The sequence below is a fragment of the Budorcas taxicolor genome, chromosome 24, assembly GCF_023091745.1.
Source record: "Budorcas taxicolor isolate Tak-1 chromosome 24, Takin1.1, whole genome shotgun sequence".
NCBI lineage: Eukaryota > Metazoa > Chordata > Mammalia > Artiodactyla > Bovidae > Budorcas > Budorcas taxicolor.
The window spans coordinates 34,503,942-34,523,820 of NC_068933.1; the positions used below are offsets into that span (position 1 = coordinate 34,503,942).

Sequence of the window (19,879 nt, forward strand, 5' to 3'; positions counted from 1 at the left end):
TGATACCATCCAACCACCTAATCCTCTGTTGCCTCCCTTACCCCCTGCCTTCAGTCATTCCCAGTATCAGGGTCTTTTCCAGTGAGTCAGCTGTTCACATCAGGTGGCCGAAGTATTGGAGCTTCAGCTTCAGCATGAGGCATTCCAATGTCTATTTCAGGTTGATTTCTTTTAAGATTGACTGGTTTGATCTCCTTGCAATCCAAGGGACTCTCAAGAGTCTTCTCTAGCAACCAGTTCAAAAGCATCAATTCTTTGGCTCTCAGCCTTTTTGTTGTTGTTGTTGTTGATCTTTTTTTTTTCTATTTTAAAATTTTATTTTTACTTTATTTTGCTTTACAATACTGTATTGGTTTTGCCATACGTTGACATGAATCCGCCACGGGTGTACATGAGTTCCCAATCCTGAACCCCTCTCCCATCTCCCAGCCCATATCATCTCTCTGGATCTTCCTCGTGCACCAGCCCCAAGCATCCTGTATCCTGTATCGAATATAGACTGGCGATTCGTTTCAGCAGATGAATGGCTCTCAGCCTTTTTTATGGTCCAACTCTCACATCCAGAGAACCCTGACTACTGGAAAAGCCATAGCTTTGACTATACAAAACTTTGTTGGCAAATTGATGCCTCTGCCTTTAATATGCTGTCTAGGTTGGTCATAGCTTTTCTTCCAAGAAGCAAGTGTCTTTTAATTTCATGGTTGCAGTCACCATCTGCAGTGGTTTTGGAGGTCAAGAAAATAAAGTCTGTCACTGTTTCCATTGTTTCCCCATCTATTTGTCATGAAGTGATGGAACCGGATGCCATGATCTTAGTTTTTGAATGTTGAGTTTTAAGCCAGCTTTTTCAGTCTCTTTCACTTTCATCAAGAAGCTCTTTAGTTCCTTTTTGCTTTCTGCCATTAGGGTGGTATCTACATATTTGATGTTATTGATATTTCTCCCAGCAATCTTGATTCCAGTTAGTGTTCCATCCAGCCTGGCATTTCACATGATGTGAAATGCATAGAAGTTAAATAAGTAGGGTGACAATATTTAGCCTTGACATACTCCTTTCCCAATTTGGAACTGGTCTATTGCTTCATGTCCAGTTCTAATTGCTGCTTCTTGACCTGCATGCAAATTTCTCAGGAAGCTGGTAAGGTGGTCTGGTATTCCCATCTCTTTAAGAATTTTCCACAGTTTGTTGTCTTCCACAGAGTCAAAGGCTTTAGCATAGTCAATGAAGTAGAAGTAGGTGCTTTTTTAAAATTCCCTTGCTTCTTCCATGAGCCAACAGATGTTGACAATTTGACCTCTGGTTCCTCTGCCTTTTCTGAATCTAGCTTGTACATCTGAAAGTTCTCACTTGGTGTACTGTTGAAGCCTAGCTTGAAGGATTTTGAGCATTACCTTGCTAGCACATGAAATGAGCACAATTGTAAGGTAGTTTGAATATTCTTTAGGATTGGAATGAAAATTTACCTTTTCCAGTCTATGGCTACTGCTAAGATTTCCAAACTTGCTGCCATGTTGAGTGCAACACTTTAACAGCATCATCTTTTAGGATTTCAAATAGCACAACTGGAGTCCCATCATCTCCACTAGCTTTATTCATAGTGATACTTTCTAAGGCCTTCCCACTTGACTTCACACTCCAGGATGTCTGGCTCTAGGTGAGTGATCATGCCATTGTGGCTATCTGGGTCATAAAGATCTTTTTTGTATAGTTCTTCTGTATATTCTTGCCACCTCTTCTTAATATTCTCTGTTTCTGTTACATCCATACTGTTTCTGTCCTTTATTGTGCCCACCTTTGCATGAAATGTGCCTTTGGTATTTCTAATTTTCTTGATGAGATCTCTAATCTTTCCCATTCTATTGTTTTCCTCTATTTCTTTACATTGTTCACTTAAGAAGTGTTAAAAGATGTCTGGCTCTCCAAGAAACCCTCTAATGTCTTGACTTCCATAGGGTGGTTCTTTTCTGGCTCATTGAGCCTCTGTGCATGTCTTCATAATCTGAATTGCTGGATTTATTTTCTCTGCCTGCCTTGTAAGATCCCCCAGTGCATTGATCTAAGCCTTCCCTTTTCACTTTGCAACTTCTCCTGAATTATCTTTGTATACTCTTGCCATTTTAACCACAAAGTGGAATTTGCACTACTATGATACTCCCAATTGCATATTTCTAACGTTAATTTTCTCCTGAACTCCCAATTGTATATCCAGCTGCCCAGTATGTAGCCATATCTTGACATTCCATGGATATTTTAGGTGACATTCCATGGATTTTTTAGACAGATCTAAAAATAAATTCAGTTCTAATGAGGTGGATGAAACTGGAGCCTATTATACAGGGTGAAGTAAGCTAGAAAGAAAAACACCAATACAGTATACTAACGCATATATATGGCATTTAAAAAGATGGTAACAATAACCCTGTATGCGAGACAGCAAAAGAGACACAGATGTATAGAACAGTCTTTTGGACTCTGTGGGAGAGGGAGAGGGTGGGATGATTTGGGAGAATGGCATTGAAACATGTACAATACCATACATGAAATGAATCGCCAGTCCAGGTTCGATGCATGATACTGGATGCTTGGGGCTGGTGCACTGGGATGACCCAGAGGGATGGTACAGGGAGGGAGGAGGGAGGAGGGTTCAGGATGGGGAACACATGTATACCTGTGGTGGATTCATGCTGATGTATGGCAAAACCAATACAATATTGTAAAGTAATTAACCTCCAATTAAAATAAATAAATTTATATTTTAAAGTATATAAAATAAATAAATAAATATAAATAAATTCAGTATTATATGCCCTGTCTGTGACTCCGCCTGTATTTCTGTTTCAATTCATGGTGTTCTCACCAATTCATCCAATCACCTGATCCATGGAAATCCTCCTCACTGCCTCTACCTTTTTTCCCCCCAATTTCTTTTAAATCGGAGGATAATTGCTTCACAATATTGTGTTGGTTTCAGCTGTACAACAATGTGAATCAGCCATAAGCATACATATATCCCCTCTCTCTTGAACCTCCCTCCCACCTCCCCCCATGCCACCCCCTAGGTCATCACAGAGTGCCGGGCTGGGCTCCCTGTGTTATATAGAAGCTTCCCACTAGCTTTCTATTTTATGCAGAGTAATGTGTAAATATCAGTGCTACTCCCTCACTTGGTCCCACCCTCTCCTTCCCCTGCTGTGTCTACAAGTCCATTCTCTGTGTCTCTATTCTTGTCCTGCAAATGGGTTCATTAGCACCACCTTTTTAGATTTCTTATATGTGAGTTAATACATGATAGCTCTTTTTCTCCTTCTGACTTACTTCATTCTGTATAACAGGCTCTAGGTTCATCCACCTCACTGATGGATGAGTGACTTCCATTTGCTATGAGTCATTTGTCATTACTTTGTCATTTCTCTTAAACTTTAGATTTGAGTAATACTGAATGATCTGTAATCCCAAGAACAGATGATTTATCCATCATCTGCTCTGTTTCAAAACATGCCTTCTCATCCTCAAATTGCCAACTAGAAAAGCCACTTTCAGACCCTAATACTGGCCCCATCTGTCATGTTTCTCTGACCATTTCCCTTTAATCCTCTAGAATAACCAACAGAATTAACTACTTCCTCCTCTTCTAGTTCTTAAGTGTACTGTGCCATGTTAAGTCACTTGAGTAGTGTCCAGCTCTTTGTGACCACATGGACTGTAACCCTCCAGGCTCCTCTGTCCATGGGAATTCTCCAGACAAGGATACTGGAGTGGGTTGCCATGCTTTTCTCCAAGGGATCTGCCTGACCCAGGGATGAAACCCACGTCTCCTGCGGCTCCTGCATTGTAGGCAGATTCTTTACCACTGAGCCCCCGGGGGAGCCCTTTCTTAAGCTTACACACAGCCATAATCAAACATATTATACTGCATTGGTTTTGTCTGATGACACTTTATTTATCCCATAGTAGTCACATGCTCCTAACCGCAAGCACTGCATTTTAGTCACCTGTGTATCAGTGCCTCACATCGGATTCAGTGAATTCTCAATATTTGTTGAATAGAATTGATCTGAATTCTGCCTTAAGACTGAAATCTGAAAGTAGCAATGAGGCTGCTTCACAGAGAGGTCTGAAATGCTGAGACATTTGAATTTTCTGAATGCAGAGAGAACTCCCTGGTCACTATAGTCCTTGGATGGAAATTGCCAGCAGACTTCCCCAGCTGATTGAGAGCCACCAGCTTCGAGCTCAAGTAAACGAGGTACAACATTTTGTGTTCTTCTCCTTGACCCTTTCTCACTACCCTATTTTCATCCTCTCACCACTTTTCTTTCTCAACATTGCAGACATGGGTCAGCTGACCACTCACTATGGTGACTTCATCCACAGAACTAAAACAATCTCACTCTTGGTGATGAGTGGAATAACACTTGCTTCTGGTATGATGTGTGTTTCCCTAAAATTTCCAGAGCCTACACAGAACAATTCCTGGACTATATTATATTAAGCACTCAACAAATATTTGTTTTTTAAATAAAGAAGGCAATCTGGTTGAGAATTGTCAGGAAATTGATGGATAAGATGTAGCTGGGTCAGGATAGGCATGGAATTCTCAGTGTCCTCACGCCAAGGCCCATGGTCAGGGTTCCCCTCCCTCTGGGTGAAGTCACACTGATTTATTGTTGGAGTCCTATAAAAGAGTTGAGCCAAGAGACTTCCTCAGTTATACAGCCAGTGTTAGCAGATTCTTCAGAAATCGTTGATAAGCCTTAATCAGAAAGGAATAACAACGAAACTAGGGGACTTACAGAGAAATATAGGACTATTTATCTATGATAATAAGTACTAAAAGGTAATTTAACACCTATTTGAACAGCTAACATTTTTTTAAAATCTGGCAATAGCAAACACTGGTGATGATATATGCAAAGAGACTCTCGTTCACATTGCTGATGAGAATGCAAACTATCACAGCTACCCTGGAAGAAGGCCTGCAAAATATCACAGCTACCCTGGCAGGTTCTTTAAAAAAAAAAAAAAAAAAAAAAACTTAGAATTTTGTGTTAAGGTATAGCTCTGATGGCTCAGAAAGACCTCTGCCTGCAATGGGGGAGACCCAGGTTTTATCCCTGGGTTAGGAAGAGGCCCTGGAGAAGGGAATAGCTACCCCACTCCCAGTATTCTTGCCTAGAGAATTATATGGACAGAGGAGCCTGGCAGGCTACAGTCCAAGGAGTCTCAAAGACTCAGACACAACTGAGCGACTAACACTTTCACTTTCACTCATAGCCAATTAACAATGTTATGATAGTTTCCGGTGAACAGGGAAGAGACTTACCCATACACATACATGTGTCCATTCTTAAACTCCCCTTCCATCCAGGTGGCAGATTCAAATAAAGAATTACCATATGACCCAGCAATCATATTAGTACATATTTACCCAAGTAAACTGAAATTTTGTGTTCATGCAAAAGCTGATGTGTAAGTGATTACCTAAACCAGAAACCACCAAGATGTCCCTCAACAGGGGAATTTCAAACTGAGCACAAAGGCCTGAACATTTGTGTGGTTCCCAAATTCATACATTGAAATCCTAATCCCCAATGTGATGGCAGAGCCTTTGGAGGTGATTAGTCAGAGATCTCCTGAGAAACAGACTCTTTTTTTTTTTCCTATCTATCCAGAAAGAGACTTATTAGGAGGGATTGACTCACATGATTACCTAGGTTGAAAAGTCCCACAATCTGCCACCTGCAAGTTGGAGGAGGCCCAGGAAAGCTGAGAACCCATGAGCCAGTGGTGCAAGTTCCAGGCTGAGTCTGAAGATCTAAGAACTAGGAGTGCTAATGCTAGGGGTCAGGGAAGTGGCTGTCCCAGCTTAAACAGAGCAAAGTCATCCTTTCTCCACTATTTTGTTCTATTCAGGCCCTAAACGGAGCAGTGATTCCACCGGAGCTGGTGAGGTGAGGTTCCTTACTCAGTCTCCACATCTCTTCCAGAACCTCTCAGAGACACACCCCAAAATGTTTACCAGCCATCTGGGCTTCTCTTAACCTAGTCAAACTGATGCATCAAATCGACCAACACCCAAGGTAATCAGATCATGAGAGAAGAAAGGGATAGTCATAAATGGGATGGGTGCCCTTATCAGAGTGACCCCAGGGCTCTATGACACTCTGTTGCTGTCATGGGAAGATTCAGCAAGAAGATAGCAAGACGGTTCTCAACAGAACCCAATCATGCTGGCACGCTGATCTTGGACTGCCAGCTTCCAAAATCAAAATAGTTAAATTTCCATTGTTCATAAGCCATCTAGCCTGTGGTACTTTGTTACAGCAGTCTGGAAGACACTGAGTTGTCTTCATATGACGGAATGCTATTCAGTGGCAAAAAGGAATAAGCTATTGGTTTATTCAACAATATGGATAAACTTTATGTACATTTTGCTAAATGAAACATGTCAGAACCGAAAAGTTACATATCCCGATTCCATTCATGTGACATTGCAGAGAAGGTGAACACTATAAGGACAGAACAAAGGTCAATGGTGATGAGGGGCTGAGGAGAAATGATTACAAAAGGGGGATTTTAGGATAACATAACTGTCATCTATGGTATTCTGGTGGTGGATACGTGCTTTTATGCATTTGTGAAACCCACAGAATTGTACATCACATAGTGAAGTGTCTGCAAATTTTAAAATATTAACCAGAATGTTGGGAGATGCTGGAATGGAATGCAGACAATAACACCTAGGTGAATCTAGCTGTCTTACAGATGCATGACATCATTTTAGGGAAGAGGGTAGGGAAGAGGAGGTGACCTAAGTTACTCAGGAAAGTGATGCTGTGACTGGTGCTGGGTTAAAAAAGAACCATTTGTAATCACTGTGCTCAAGCTGGTGAATTTGTTTTGCAAAGCAGTACAGTTGAACAATTCTGAAACCACTGTGTGTGTGTGTGTGTGTGTACACACACACTAGGCTGAGCAAATAAATAAATGAATTGTGGATGATATTTTACTGTCAGAGATGCAAGTTATACATTAGCAACGGAGGAAAATAAGATCAACCTGTGACACCAGGTTAGAGTGGAGACATCTGATATGTTTAGCATTTTAGCATCATTTAATGTGGGTTCTTTGGAGAAGGGAATGGCAACCCACTCCCGTATTGTTGCCTTGAGAATCCCATGGACAGAGGAACCTGGCAGGCTACAGTCCATGGGGTCGCAAGAGTCGGACACAGCTCTGACTAAACCACAATCACCATGTGGGTTCTTTACCCGTAGCGCCACCTGGGATGCCCTTATATACACACACATGCACACTGATACATAGATGGACAAATAAAGTTATGTGGATAAACAGTGTATCTAATAGGTGTACGGGCTTGCCAGGTAGCTCAGTGGTAAAGAATCTTCCTGTCAAGCAGGAGATGCGAGTTCTATCCCTAGGTAAGGAAATACCCTGGAGAAGGAAATGGCAGCCCAATTCAGTATTCTTGCCTGGGAAATTCCATCAACAAAGGAGCTTGGTGGCCTATAGTCCACGGGACTGCAAAAGAGTTGGACACGGCTTAGGGACTAAACAGCAGCAGCAGCATAACAAGTGTACACACACACAACTTGCTGCTTATTCATCCAGTCGTGTCAGACTCTTTGCAACCACGTACACTGTAGCCCTTGAGGCTCCTCTTTCCATTGGATTCTCTAGGCAAGAATATTGGAGTGGATTCCTATGCCCCCATCCAGGGGATCTTCCCGACCCAGGGATGGAACCCAGGTCTCCTGCATTGCAGGTAGATTCTTTACCCCTGAGCCACCAGGGCACACCTCCACCCCCATACACATGCATTATTTCCTAACTTTGCCCACTGTGAGAATCTAGAAACAGTGGGATCACAGTAGCAAAGAGCAAACCCAGTGTCCATTTATTTGAACTCTTTTCCAATCAATGGAAGTAGAGCTCCTTGGAGAAAGAGTTGATTATAAATCCTGAGCTAGGAAAAATAGAAGGTGACCCCAGAACATCTTGGGACTTTATTCCTTTACCTTGAGGCTGCAGGGTAGGTAGCCAATAGCCACTCATGGCCACTGAGCCCTTGAAATATGACTGGGACAAATTAACATGTCAGATATCCACTGGGTTTTGAAGACTTACTATAAAAGGAGAGTGTAAAATATCTCAATATTTTTAATATTGATCGTGTGTTAACATTTTGCATATATTAACCTTGATAAAATGTTATTAAAACTAATTCCACTTTAGTGCTTTTTTTTCTTTCCTATTTTTATAAAATGTGGCTGATAGAAAATGTAAAATGACACATATGGCTTTCAGATTTCCATCTGGCAGAGCACAGGGCAGTGGCCCGCAGAACTGAACTGGAACCCTGGCTCAGCCCCTCCTGGCTCTGTTCAGTTCAGTTCAGTTCAGTTCAGTTGCTCAGTCATGCCCAACTCTTTACAACCCCATGAACTGCAGCACGCCAGGCCTCCCTGTCCATCACCATCTCCCGGAGTTCACTCAGACGAGTCAGTGATGCCAACCAGCCATCTCATCCTCTGTCATCCCCTTCTCCTCCTGCCCCCAATCCCTCCCAGCATCAGAGTCTTTCCCAATGAGTCAACTCTTCGCCTGAGGTGGCCAAAGTACTGGAGTTTCAGCTTCAGCATTATTCCTTCCAAAGAAATCCCAGGGCTGATCTCCTTCAGAATGGACTGATTGGATCTCCTTGCAGTCCAAGGGCTCTCAAGAGTCTTCTCCAACACCACAGTTCAAAAGCATCAATTCTTCGGCACTCAGCCTTCTTCACAGTCCAACTCTCACATCCATACATGACCAAAGGAGAAACCATAGCCTTGACTAGACGGACCTTAGTCGGCAAAGTAATGTCTCTGCTTTTGAATATGCTTTCTAGGTTGGTCATTACTTTTCTTCCAAGGAGTAAGCGTCTTTTAATTTCATGGCGGCAGTCACCATCTGCAGTGATTTTGGAGCCCAGAAAATAAAGTCTGACACCGTTTCCACTGTTTCCCCATCTAGTTCCCATGAAGTGATGGGACCAGATGCCATGATCTTCGTTTTCTGAATTGTGAGCTTTAAGCCAACTTTTTCACTCTCCTCTTTCACTTTCATCAAGAGGCTTTTTAGCTCCTCTTCACTTTCTGCCATAAGGGTGGTGTCATTTGCATATCTGAGGTGATTGATATTTCTCCCAGCAATCTTGATTCCAGCTTGTGCTTCTTCCAGTCCAGTGTTTCTCATGATGTACTATGCATATAAGTTAAATAAGCAGAGTGACAATATACAGCCTTGACATACTCCTTTTCCTATTTGGAACCAGTCTGTTGTTCCATGTCCAGTTATAACTGTTTCTTCCTGACCTGCATACAGATTTCTCAAGAGGCAGGTCAGGTGGTCTGCTATTCCCATCTCTTGAAGAATTTTCCACAGTTTATTGTGATCCACAGAGTCAAAGGCTTTGGCATAGTCAATAAAGCAGAAATAGATGTTTTTCTGGAACTCTCTTGCTTTTTCCATGATCCAGCGGATGTTGGAAATTTGATCTCTGGTTCCTCTGCCTTTTCTAAAACCAGCTTGAACATCAGGGAGTTCACAGTTCACATATTGTTGAAGCCTGGCTTGGAGAATTTTGAGCATTACTTTACTAGCGTGTGAGATGAGTGCAATTGTGCGGTAGTTTGATCATTCTTTGCGATTGCCTTTCTTTGGGATTGGAATGAAAACTGACCTTTTCCAGTCCTGTGGCCACTGTTGAGTTTTCCAAATTTGCTGGCATATTGTAACCTTGGGCAAATATCTTACCCTCGCTGATCCTCAGTTCTGGCCTGTGGGTCTTGGGAGTAGATGGGATACCAACCTGAGTGAGAAGCTTTTAGCATCAAGGCTTGGATACTTTAATAACTGCCTTAGAGTAAGTACTGAATAAATAACTGTGGTTGTAATTTTCAGGCTGGTTCTTGTTAAAATGCAATATCTCAGTGGTTCCCCCAACGCTGCCTTTCCCCTCTTCCCTCCCTTCCCTGCCCACACCCCCCTAATGCACAGAACTTTCAAGATTGTATCTCAGCTGATTTTTAGGGCGAAATGTGGAATCTGGTACAAATCGGAAGACAGGGAAAGGCTGCCCCTAGCGGGCCGTGGAGGAAGGGGTCCCATCGCAGAGGCAGAAGCTTCTGCGAGGCGGTGGGTGATAGGACCCCTGGTCCCATCCCACTCCCCTCTCGAAGAGATACATGCCATGTCCATGACCACCCTTCTGGCGTGTGGGACCCCAGAGAGGGACACCTGGAAGGATCTAGATCAGACTGTGTCTAGAACTGGGGGCAGGATGGGGAGATAGAGGAAACCCAGTGGGGATGTGCAGGGAAATTAGAGCTCAGAGGCTGTTGGTGTCAACCGAAAAAGGCAGGACTGGCCTGAACTAAACTGAGAACCTGGTACTATTTGCATAGGCGTGGCTGTCAGTAATAAAATATTTGTGTACAGGGTGTTGCTTTCAACGGCAACATGGCCTTCACACTTCCCTATGACTGGGTGTGTCTGGCAGGACAGAGAGATGCAGCCCAAAGAGGTAGAAAGTGGTGAAGTGAAAAGACCCACCCAGGGTCACCAGAAGGGTTCGGACAAAGACTAAACAGCCTTTGGGGTCCCCTCAACCACCTCCTGGTAGGGAATTTGTTGGGTGGATTCCTAACTCCGTTGGGCTCTGTTTACCTTTTCACCTAGGAATTACACCGAGAGTTACACCCACAGCAGCTGGGCTGCTACTGGGGTTCAACGGTACCCATTAAGCAGGTGTATGATAAGGCAGGATTGTAAAAGTTGCCCTGGGAGACTCCCCATTTGATACATGATATCAGTCTTGGGACTATGTTATTCTGTTTATAGAACACTCCAATCAAGCTGCCACTTCAGTAATGGTGACCAGTGTCCAGGCACTACCATGGGCACAATTTGAAGGCTTGCATGGGATGTACATATTGGTATTTCATGAACAATATCATGTGAAAGACCTCTCTTACTGCAGTATCCTACGATCAGGGCAGAAATGAGTGTGTGAGGATCGCCTTAACTAAAAGATAACCTACCAGTTCCACCCAAAGGACTCTTCAAGCCACAAAACTCCCACGGCCATTGCACCCCCACAACTGGTAACCTCTTGACATTTCTCCTGAACAGATGCCGCTCTTGAACTGCCAGTTCCTCACAGGTTACCGAGAGTGGCGCCTGGCACACCTAGTCCTGAGCTTTATCACCATGGGGTATGTCTGGCAGGACGGAGAGACACAGCCCAAAGAGGTAGGGACAAAGGGACTCCTGTCTTGTCATCTGGCAGGTTCCCTGTACCTGGAGAACACTGTCTACACTGTTTTCCTGAAAAATGGGTCCTTTCATGTTCTTCCCTTTGGGTCTGAGATGTAGGAAGTGTAAAGGCTTCCCAGGCGGCTCAATGGTAAATAATCTGCCTGCAATACAGGAGAGATGAGTTCAATCCCTGGGTGGGGAGGATCTCCTGGAGAAGGAAATGGCAACCCACTCCAGTATTTTTGCCTGAGAAAGCCCATGAACAGAGGAGGCTGGGGGCCTACAGTCTGTGAGGGTCTCAAAGAGTCAGACATGACTTAGCTATTACCCAAGAGCAGCAGTAAAATGAAGTGCAAAAGGCCCATTTAAATGAAAGACCATTTCTCCCGACCTGGCCAGGAAGTTAATTTTCTTCAGAACTGGGAGCCTTTTCATTTGTTTTTTAATTTTTTTTTTTCTTTCTGACACTCACCTTCTTCTAGGAATTTTAAACTGTTGCATTTGAAGGCAAGTCATAAGATATTATGAAACACTGAATGACTTCCATTTTACAGCATTTTGTGCTCTTACACACATCAGTAACTGCCGGGGTCCAGCCCCGGTGAATCCAGGGAATTCGAAGCAGGGACCGGGTCGGCAAGGAAAAACTTATTTACTCAGAAATATAAAGAGAGATTAGGAAAGAATAGTGTAGTAGGAAAATTAGTGGAGACAAGAGGCTAAATAACTTGGTTTACACGGAGAACCAATAAAACTCCAAGACAAGGGGTTTGCACCATCTACGTAGGCCACCAGCGCCCACTTGAATAGTGGAGGGTGCCCTGCCTTGGGCTCCCTCTCGCGTGGGTCTTAGAAGCCAGGGCAAATAAGTAGACACAGTGAGCCTCCATGCTCCAGATGGGAATTCAGCCAGAAAAGGGAGAAAAGAATGACGTGGGGGAGACAAGCATCGGTGCCAGACCCACAACTTTATTTTCAAAAGCAGCTTATATACCCCAAGTTATACATAAAGAAATAATGGAATATGCAGTGTTATGCAGGGGCAGCAGTCCTGGCCCTTATTGAGACCAGGCTTTCCTTTTCCATACCTTCCCATATACAAAAGTTCTTAGGTGGTTTTACATCATCTTCTGGCCAGGGGGCCTGTTAACATTTTTATGGCTCTTTTCCTAGATAAATGTCTATCAACCAGAGAACTCATTTTCCCCTGAAGTGTTTTTTCATTAATCTGCATCACCCTCAAAATATAAATAAAGTTACATTCCTATAGAACAAAGGTGCAGTGGGTTATAACAAAAAAAGTACTTAACTCAAAGATCTAATGTTGCTAATGCCAGGGTTACTACCTGTTTTTTCTACATACCAACTATATCAACAAATAAAAGATATGAAAGCTTGGCAGCAAGTATTGGCTCAACAAATGAAACCCTTAATCAGTCCTATTCTAGTGACTTTGACTCCTCGGAAGCCCCTACATTCCTAGGATGTTTTAAGCTTCCTGTGCCTCTCGCAGTGGGGAGGCCACAAACAATCACATGTGCAACTGTAAGAGTCTGGCAGGCAGGCTAGAAAGTCATCAGAGGGGATTTTGGATTGAAACACTCTTATTATGCCCAGGAGACTTATTATCTAAAAGCTCTAAATTAACTTTTTCCAGAAAAAGGTGGTGGAGGGACAGCCCCCTGTTAATGTCAGAAGAGTAGGTGGAAAGCATAACACAGTAAAGCAGGCAGACTCTGGTTTGGGGGCAGATGCACGAGCAGATCCAGCAAGGCTCCCTTAAGGCCCGACTCGCCTTTGCCTGTCGGGCCCCTTAACCTCATGACCTTTGCCATGGGTGGGACTCCTCGTGCTGGCTCCCAGCAAGTAACCACAGTGTTCACAATCTCATACACTAAGTATAGCAATGCTTTACCCATTTTACAGGCAGCCAAGGACTACAAGTTAAATTTCTGGCCCAAGGCTAGGTAGCAAGTTTGTGGAAAATCCAGGGTCACAACCCAGACCTTCTGATTTCCCTAATGCAGCCTTCATTCCCCAGAGACACGCATTACCATTTATAACACTATGCTTACTTTTTTGATGTTGCTTGTTATCTACCAAATGCTGGTCTGTCTCTTAAAATTTCATGCAATTCTCTTCTGACTCCTTGCATAACTTTTTATGGTATCTTTCTGAACCTCAGAACACGAAGTCTTTGAGTTTCACTTCCCTCAGTATAAATTACTATTGGTTTCACTTTTTAATAAATGTACCTTTTACAGAAGTCAGGATGTTACCCTTGTTCTGCTTCTCCAAGCTTGAGTGAGCCACCTGTTCTTACTTTGTTTGCCTAGGTTTGTTCTACCATTTGTCTCTCAAGTAAATAGAGGAGACTCCCAGTGATGAAAGCAAAGCAAAGTGAGATAGGAGACAGGAGGTAAGCAGAGAACTGTTGCAGACTGTTTTAATGTCAGGACGTCTAACTTTAAAGAGTCATGTGTTTGATGTTGGAAAGTTTGAAGTCTAGGCACACATGACGGTACATCCCAATGGATTTTTCCTCCTCTTTCTGTTCTCCAGACCACCATCCTCAATTGGGGAAGGGATCAAGTAGGTGAAAAGGGAGGAAGACACCAGCTTCTGGTGTATCTATGACCTTCCAGATCACCACTGAGCTCCCTACACCCATTCCCACACACAACCTCAAACCATCTCTACTTTCCCTGTATTTCCTCCTTTAACTTTCCTACTATGGAGACACCTCATTTCTGCACTGTCTGTCCCTCCCTTCTCCTGCCCTCCATCTTTCCCAGCATCAGGGTCTTTTCCAGTGAGTCAGCTCTTCACATCAGGTGGCCAAAGGACTGGAACTTCAGCTTTAGCATCAGTCCTTCCAATGAATATTCAGGACTGATCTCCTTTAGGATGGACTGGTTGGATCTCCTTGCAGTCCAAGGGACTCTCAAGAGTCTTCTCCAGCACCACAGTTTGAAAGCATCTTCAGTGCTCAGCCTTCTTTATGGTCCAACATTCACACCCATATATGACTACTGAAAAATCATAACTTCAACTATATGTACCTTTGTCTCAGATTTTTAATACACTGTCTAGCCTTGTCATAGCTTTCCTTCCAAGGAGCAAATGTCTTTTTAATTTTGTGGCTGCAGCCACTGCAGTGATTTTGGAGCCCAAGGAAATAAAATCTGTCACTGCTTCCACTTTTCCCCCATCTATTTGCCATGAAGTGATGGGACCGGATGTCATGATCCTAGTTTTATGATTGCTGAGTTTTAAGCCAGCTCTCTTTCATTCTCATCAAGAGGCTCTTTAGCTCCTCTCCACTTTCTGTGAATAGATATTTTTACATTAAGGGGGAAGGAAGATGGAAGTGAGAGAGAGGAGGCATAAGAATGTTCTTTTGGATCTATTTAGCCTTGTTGATGTTAGAGCCCCCCACTCCCATCCCCATGGGTCCTGGCAACTTTTCTGGATATTTGGACAAATAGAGTTCTTTAGAGTGGCCCTCAGATTTCTCAGGAATTGAATGGGGACTGTTCTGAGGTGACTTACTTGAAGTGGCTGTTGGGTGTGATGAAATGTTCTAGTCTTTCCATCCATCTTCCTGAGAAAAGGACACATGCACATATATATACATGCACATATATATATATATATATACACACACACACACATATATATATACAAACACATACACATATTTGTTCCTAAAACTAAGATTATATACAAAACACTTGTATGCAGATATCTACATTATCTATCTGGATATATATATATACAGACAGAGAGAGGGATACTTTCCCACTGCTCATCAACTCAATCCCCACTTATGCCTCAACATTTGTTCGTGCTCTTCATTGTACAATTTTCAGAGATTATTTTATACTATATATGTACATACATGTTCCAATTTTATACCTTTCACATATATTTCAGGCCATACTCATAAATAATAATCCACTAGGTTGTTAAAGAATAAATATGAGAGTGGGATGTGTGTTATATTTATATTAATTATATGGATATATGTTAATTAATTATATATATTAATTGCATGGATTAATTATATGGATCACTCATATAATTCCATTTTTATTCTCAGGTTGTTTCTTTACCACACGATTTTTAGGAATTAAAAACAGATTGACATAGTTGCTGAGTCATGTCCAACTCTTTGAGACCCCATGAACTGGGGCTTTGTCAGGCTCCTCCGTCCAGGGGATGCTCTGGGCAAGGATACTGGAGTGAGTTGCCTTGCCCTCCTCCAGGGGATCTTCCTGACCCAGAGATCGAAGTCACATCTCTTATGCCTCCTGCATTGGCAGGCAGGCTCTTTACTGTTAGTACCACCTGGGAAGCTCATACACTACTGATACCATGTATAAAACAGATAACAAATGAGAACCTACTATATAGCACAGGGAACTCTACTCAGTGCTCTGTGGTGACCTAAATCAGGAGGAAATCCAAAAAAGAGGGGCTATACCTACACATGTAGCTGGTTCACTTTCCTGTACTAACTACACAGGAGCTAATTATACAGAAACTAACACAGCATTGTGAAACAACTATATGCCAATAAAAAGAAAAGAGACAGATTGCTTCCTCCATTGCATTCTTTCTATAATGTGCTAACTGTCTGCATTTATATCCGCAAGATTCTGCCAAGAAACCTTGCCCTGCCCTTTGTCGAGGTCTCCAAGAACCTGGGGCTCCCTCCTATCCTTGTTCACTCGGACTTGGTGCTGGCCAACTGGGCTACTAGGAACCCAGGAGGGTAAGACCCGGAGAGGGTGCTTGGGATATGAACAAATGAGAACCGGGTAAGGGAGGGGTCTGTGATTTCTCTTGCTGCAGGAAAAGGCCAAACTTTGTCAGCTCTTTTGGATGAGCTCATATTTATTACCTGGGGCCTTCCCTTGTGGCTCAGATATTAAAGAATCTGCCTGCAATGTGGGAGACCCAGGTTCGATCTCTGGGTCCAGAAGATCCCCTGGAGAAGGAAATGGCCACCCACTCCAGTATTCTAGCCTAGGAAATTCCATAAACAGAGGAGCCTGGCAGGCTACAATCCATGTGGTCGCAAGGAGTCAGACATGACTGAGCGACTAACACACTTGTGGTGCCAAAGAAGGGGTGAACTTAAACACAAGTGCAGAATCCACAGTTTGCAGAAGTTTCCTCTCCACCCACTCTGAACACGCTGGGACAAGTTGTTACAGAGATATAAAAGGAACAAGATAAATTGCCTGGATGGCCACAAGCTCAGTGTTTTGAGTCTGATACATATATTGAGATTTGGCTCACTCTTTGTTACACTAAGACCTGTAGGGAAGAAGACTTTGCCCTTCTTCACATCTAGGCTCCTTGGCTAAGTCTAATCATCAAACTGACATAAGACAGATGAACAGAGGGGGCTTCCCAGATGGTGATGGTGGTAAAGAATCTGCCTGCCCATGCAGGAGACGTAAGAGATGCGAATTCAGTCCCCTGGGTAGGGAAGATCCCCTGGAGGAGGGCATGGCAACCCACTCCAGTATTCTTGCCTGGAGAATCCCATGGGCAGAGGAGCCTGGTTGGCTATGGTCCATAGGGTTAGAAAAGAGAGACATGCCTGCAGCGACTTAGCACTCATGTATGCACAGATGAACAGAGGAAAAACAAATTTAATTTTGCACATGTTGGAACTCCATAAAAATATGAAGCTGAAGATGTGACTGAAGCAGACAGCTTTTATACCTTCTAGACAAGGAAGCAGTACATTTGTAAAAACTTAACAAGACACTGGGGTTTAGGCTTGGGGTAGCTAATTAGGGGAGAGGCAGCAAAGTTTGTTTCTACAAGCTCCACAGCCCTGAATCCCTGTCTCTGGTGATAAGACTATCTCTCTACCTCCTGGTACAGGGAGGATGCCCTTCACCTGGAAGATTTATTTCCTACTTTCAGGGGCACAAAGAGATCAGAGTGCCCTTTTGGTATCTGCTGTTTCTCAAGTACCTTTCATTCAAAATAATCCACCAAAGCGGTGTATTTGGGATGGTGTATTCTGCTGCCCTCAGGTCCATAGTCTAGTCACAGCCCCTGACATCCAAAGTGTGTACTGTGGGTGTGTGTCTGCAGGTTCATTTGCTCACAAATGCGCATAACTTGTGTACACATGACCCTGGAAGACGTATCAAGTTTGCAAACTGATTTGTTCCTTTCTTTTCTTTTTCTTTTATCAATCACTGAAATTGGACTAGACCCCTGGAAATCAGGTAAGCTATCAGAAATCCTTCACTCACTTTAGTTCAGTTCAGTCACTCAGTTGTATCTGACTCTTTGAGACCCCATAGTCACTTTAGGATTTTCACTAACTGTAAAAACTTACAACAAAATAAACACACAAAAAAGAAAGCATCCCATATTGCATGAATAATATATAAATTATAGAAATGCACACACACACACACACAAAGACTAGAAGAACATATGCCTCAAATCAACAGCCCAAAAGTTAACAATAGTTGTCTCTGCTATGTGTAAATTAAGGAATTAATTTTCTTTGCAGTACAAACATTTTCCAGTTTGTACATTAAAAAAAAAAAAAAGTAAAAGGCACTGCAAGAATAGCAAACAAACCAACCACTCCTCACCACCCCCCAAAACACCAAAGCTTCACCAGTTCTCTAATTCTCTGTGATTTTTTCAAGTCTAATGATCTAGTGGTAAAGAACCCACCTCCAGTGCAGTAATGCAAGAGAAGTAAGAGAGATAGGTTTGATCCCTGGGCCAGGAAGATACCCTGGAGGAGCGCATGGCAACCCACTCCATTACTCTTGCCTGGAGAATCCCACACACAGAGGAGACTGGCAGGCTACAGTCCACGGGGTTGCACAGAGTCAGACACAACTGAACCGACTTAGCACACATGCATGCGAAATCTGAAAAAGATCTCTGGTCTCACCATAACTTCTATGAACAGACAAAGGGCAGGTTGTGGCTGCTACAACCTGTAGCTGCTACAGCTACAGAATCCCTTTGAAATATTACAGAGACTGGAGCTTGAGGGACAAGTCTGGTTGAGACATTTTTAGACTCCTCTTTCACTAGAGAGCACAGTTAACCTCTAAGCTGGCATGCCTCTCTAATCAACAAACCTCAGCTCAATACGGGGTTCAGCATAAAAGCTTTAGCTCGGAAGATGGAGAGATGAAGGGTGAAGACCCCATTTTGCACAGAAATGTGACTCTGCTGAAGCTATGGGAGTCCCTGACTTAGTTTTCTTTTGTGTTTTTCATTTCTTCTTGTTTTTAAAATGTTAGAGGCAAAGGTGATTTATGGAATGAAGTTTGCATGCTTCATAGACTGGATCCAGCTCTGGGGTGTTTGAATCCATGTGATAACAGGTCATTTAAGAATGATCCTCTATTAGTCTTCAGCCTTCACTACTCTAATACAGAATTTGGTGGGGGATGGAGCGGGGGAGACTGATTAGAGCAAGTCCCAGCCTGAGTTACGAAATGGCTCTCAAGCAGGTCCAGTGACTAAGCAACTGGATGAACTTGGGGAAGTGAGTTTGCTTCTTTGGGCCATATTTTTCTGTCTAGAAAAGGGGAGTGGATTTAGCCATGGCCTGGGCCTTCCAGGTGGCTCAGATGGTAAAGAATCTGCCTGCAGTGTGGCAGACTCAGGTTCAGTCCTTGGGTTGGGAAGGTCCCCTGGAGAAGGACACGGCAACCCCATCCAGTATTCTTGCCTGGGAAATCCCACAGACAGTGGAGCCTGGCAGGCCACAGTTCATGGAGTCCCAAAGATTCAGACATGACAGAGCAACTATCATTTTATGCTTCCTGGGCTCTATGACTCTGTGTTCCTAACAGGAAGGGTGTGTGAAGAATCAGCCCTACTCATCCACTCATGCTTTAGTGGTTTCCTGAGGTGGAAGTTGTGGTCTGGGACCATCAAGGCTGTGCCAGACTTTGGCAGTTCAGCTCAGGTGAACTTGGGTTGGAGCAGATGGTGTCCCTTTCCTTCCTGAATGTCACTGAAGAGATGTTTGTCTTCAGTCATCTTGCAGAGATGAGAAGGTTGACTGCTGGTTCCACCTTGGACTAGCAGTTACCTGACTCGAGGCCACTGCTGGGTCCTGCATACTCACCGGGCTCAAACCTCTCTAACCACGTGGTCATCTCTCCCTTCCAAGGAACTTGGACACCATTGTCTCATTCCCTGGAGGAGAAAGCCTGTGTGGTTTTATACTGGTGACAGTTTTGGTGGAGAAAGCAGCCGTGCCTGGGATTAAGGTATCTTTCCACCCAAAGCACCGTTGTTTTTTTTTCCTAAATGAGAAATCTGTCTGAGCTTTCCTTCCCACCCAGACTCTTTCCCTGCAGTAACTGAATCAATATAGACTCCTGTTCTGGTTAGTTAAGCAAAGAGATAGAAGTTCTAGCTCTCTTTCCTCAACTACCATAAAGCTTAGAATTGACCATTTGCCCATCAACAAACAAGCACTGTTCTAGGAAATGGGAGATCTGGGGGAATAAGAAAGACATTGCTCTGGCCTCCAACTGAGGC

The 19,879-nt window shown here is 43.4% G+C and overlaps 1 protein-coding gene across 1 annotated transcript in view; it reads left to right on the plus strand.

Annotated features, from left to right (window-relative positions):
* IDO2 (indoleamine 2,3-dioxygenase 2) overlaps positions 1–19,879 on the plus strand; it is a 67,175-nt gene that overhangs the window by 18,784 nt on the left and 28,512 nt on the right. Inside the window, exons 2-6 of the mRNA XM_052661530.1 lie at positions 4,152–4,247; positions 11,195–11,314; positions 15,979–16,097; positions 17,563–17,577; positions 19,506–19,605. Of these exons, the coding sequence (XP_052517490.1) occupies positions 4,152–4,247; positions 11,195–11,314; positions 15,979–16,097; positions 17,563–17,577; positions 19,506–19,605 (450 nt within the window). The remainder of the gene's footprint in view (positions 1–4,151; positions 4,248–11,194; positions 11,315–15,978; positions 16,098–17,562; positions 17,578–19,505; positions 19,606–19,879) is intronic.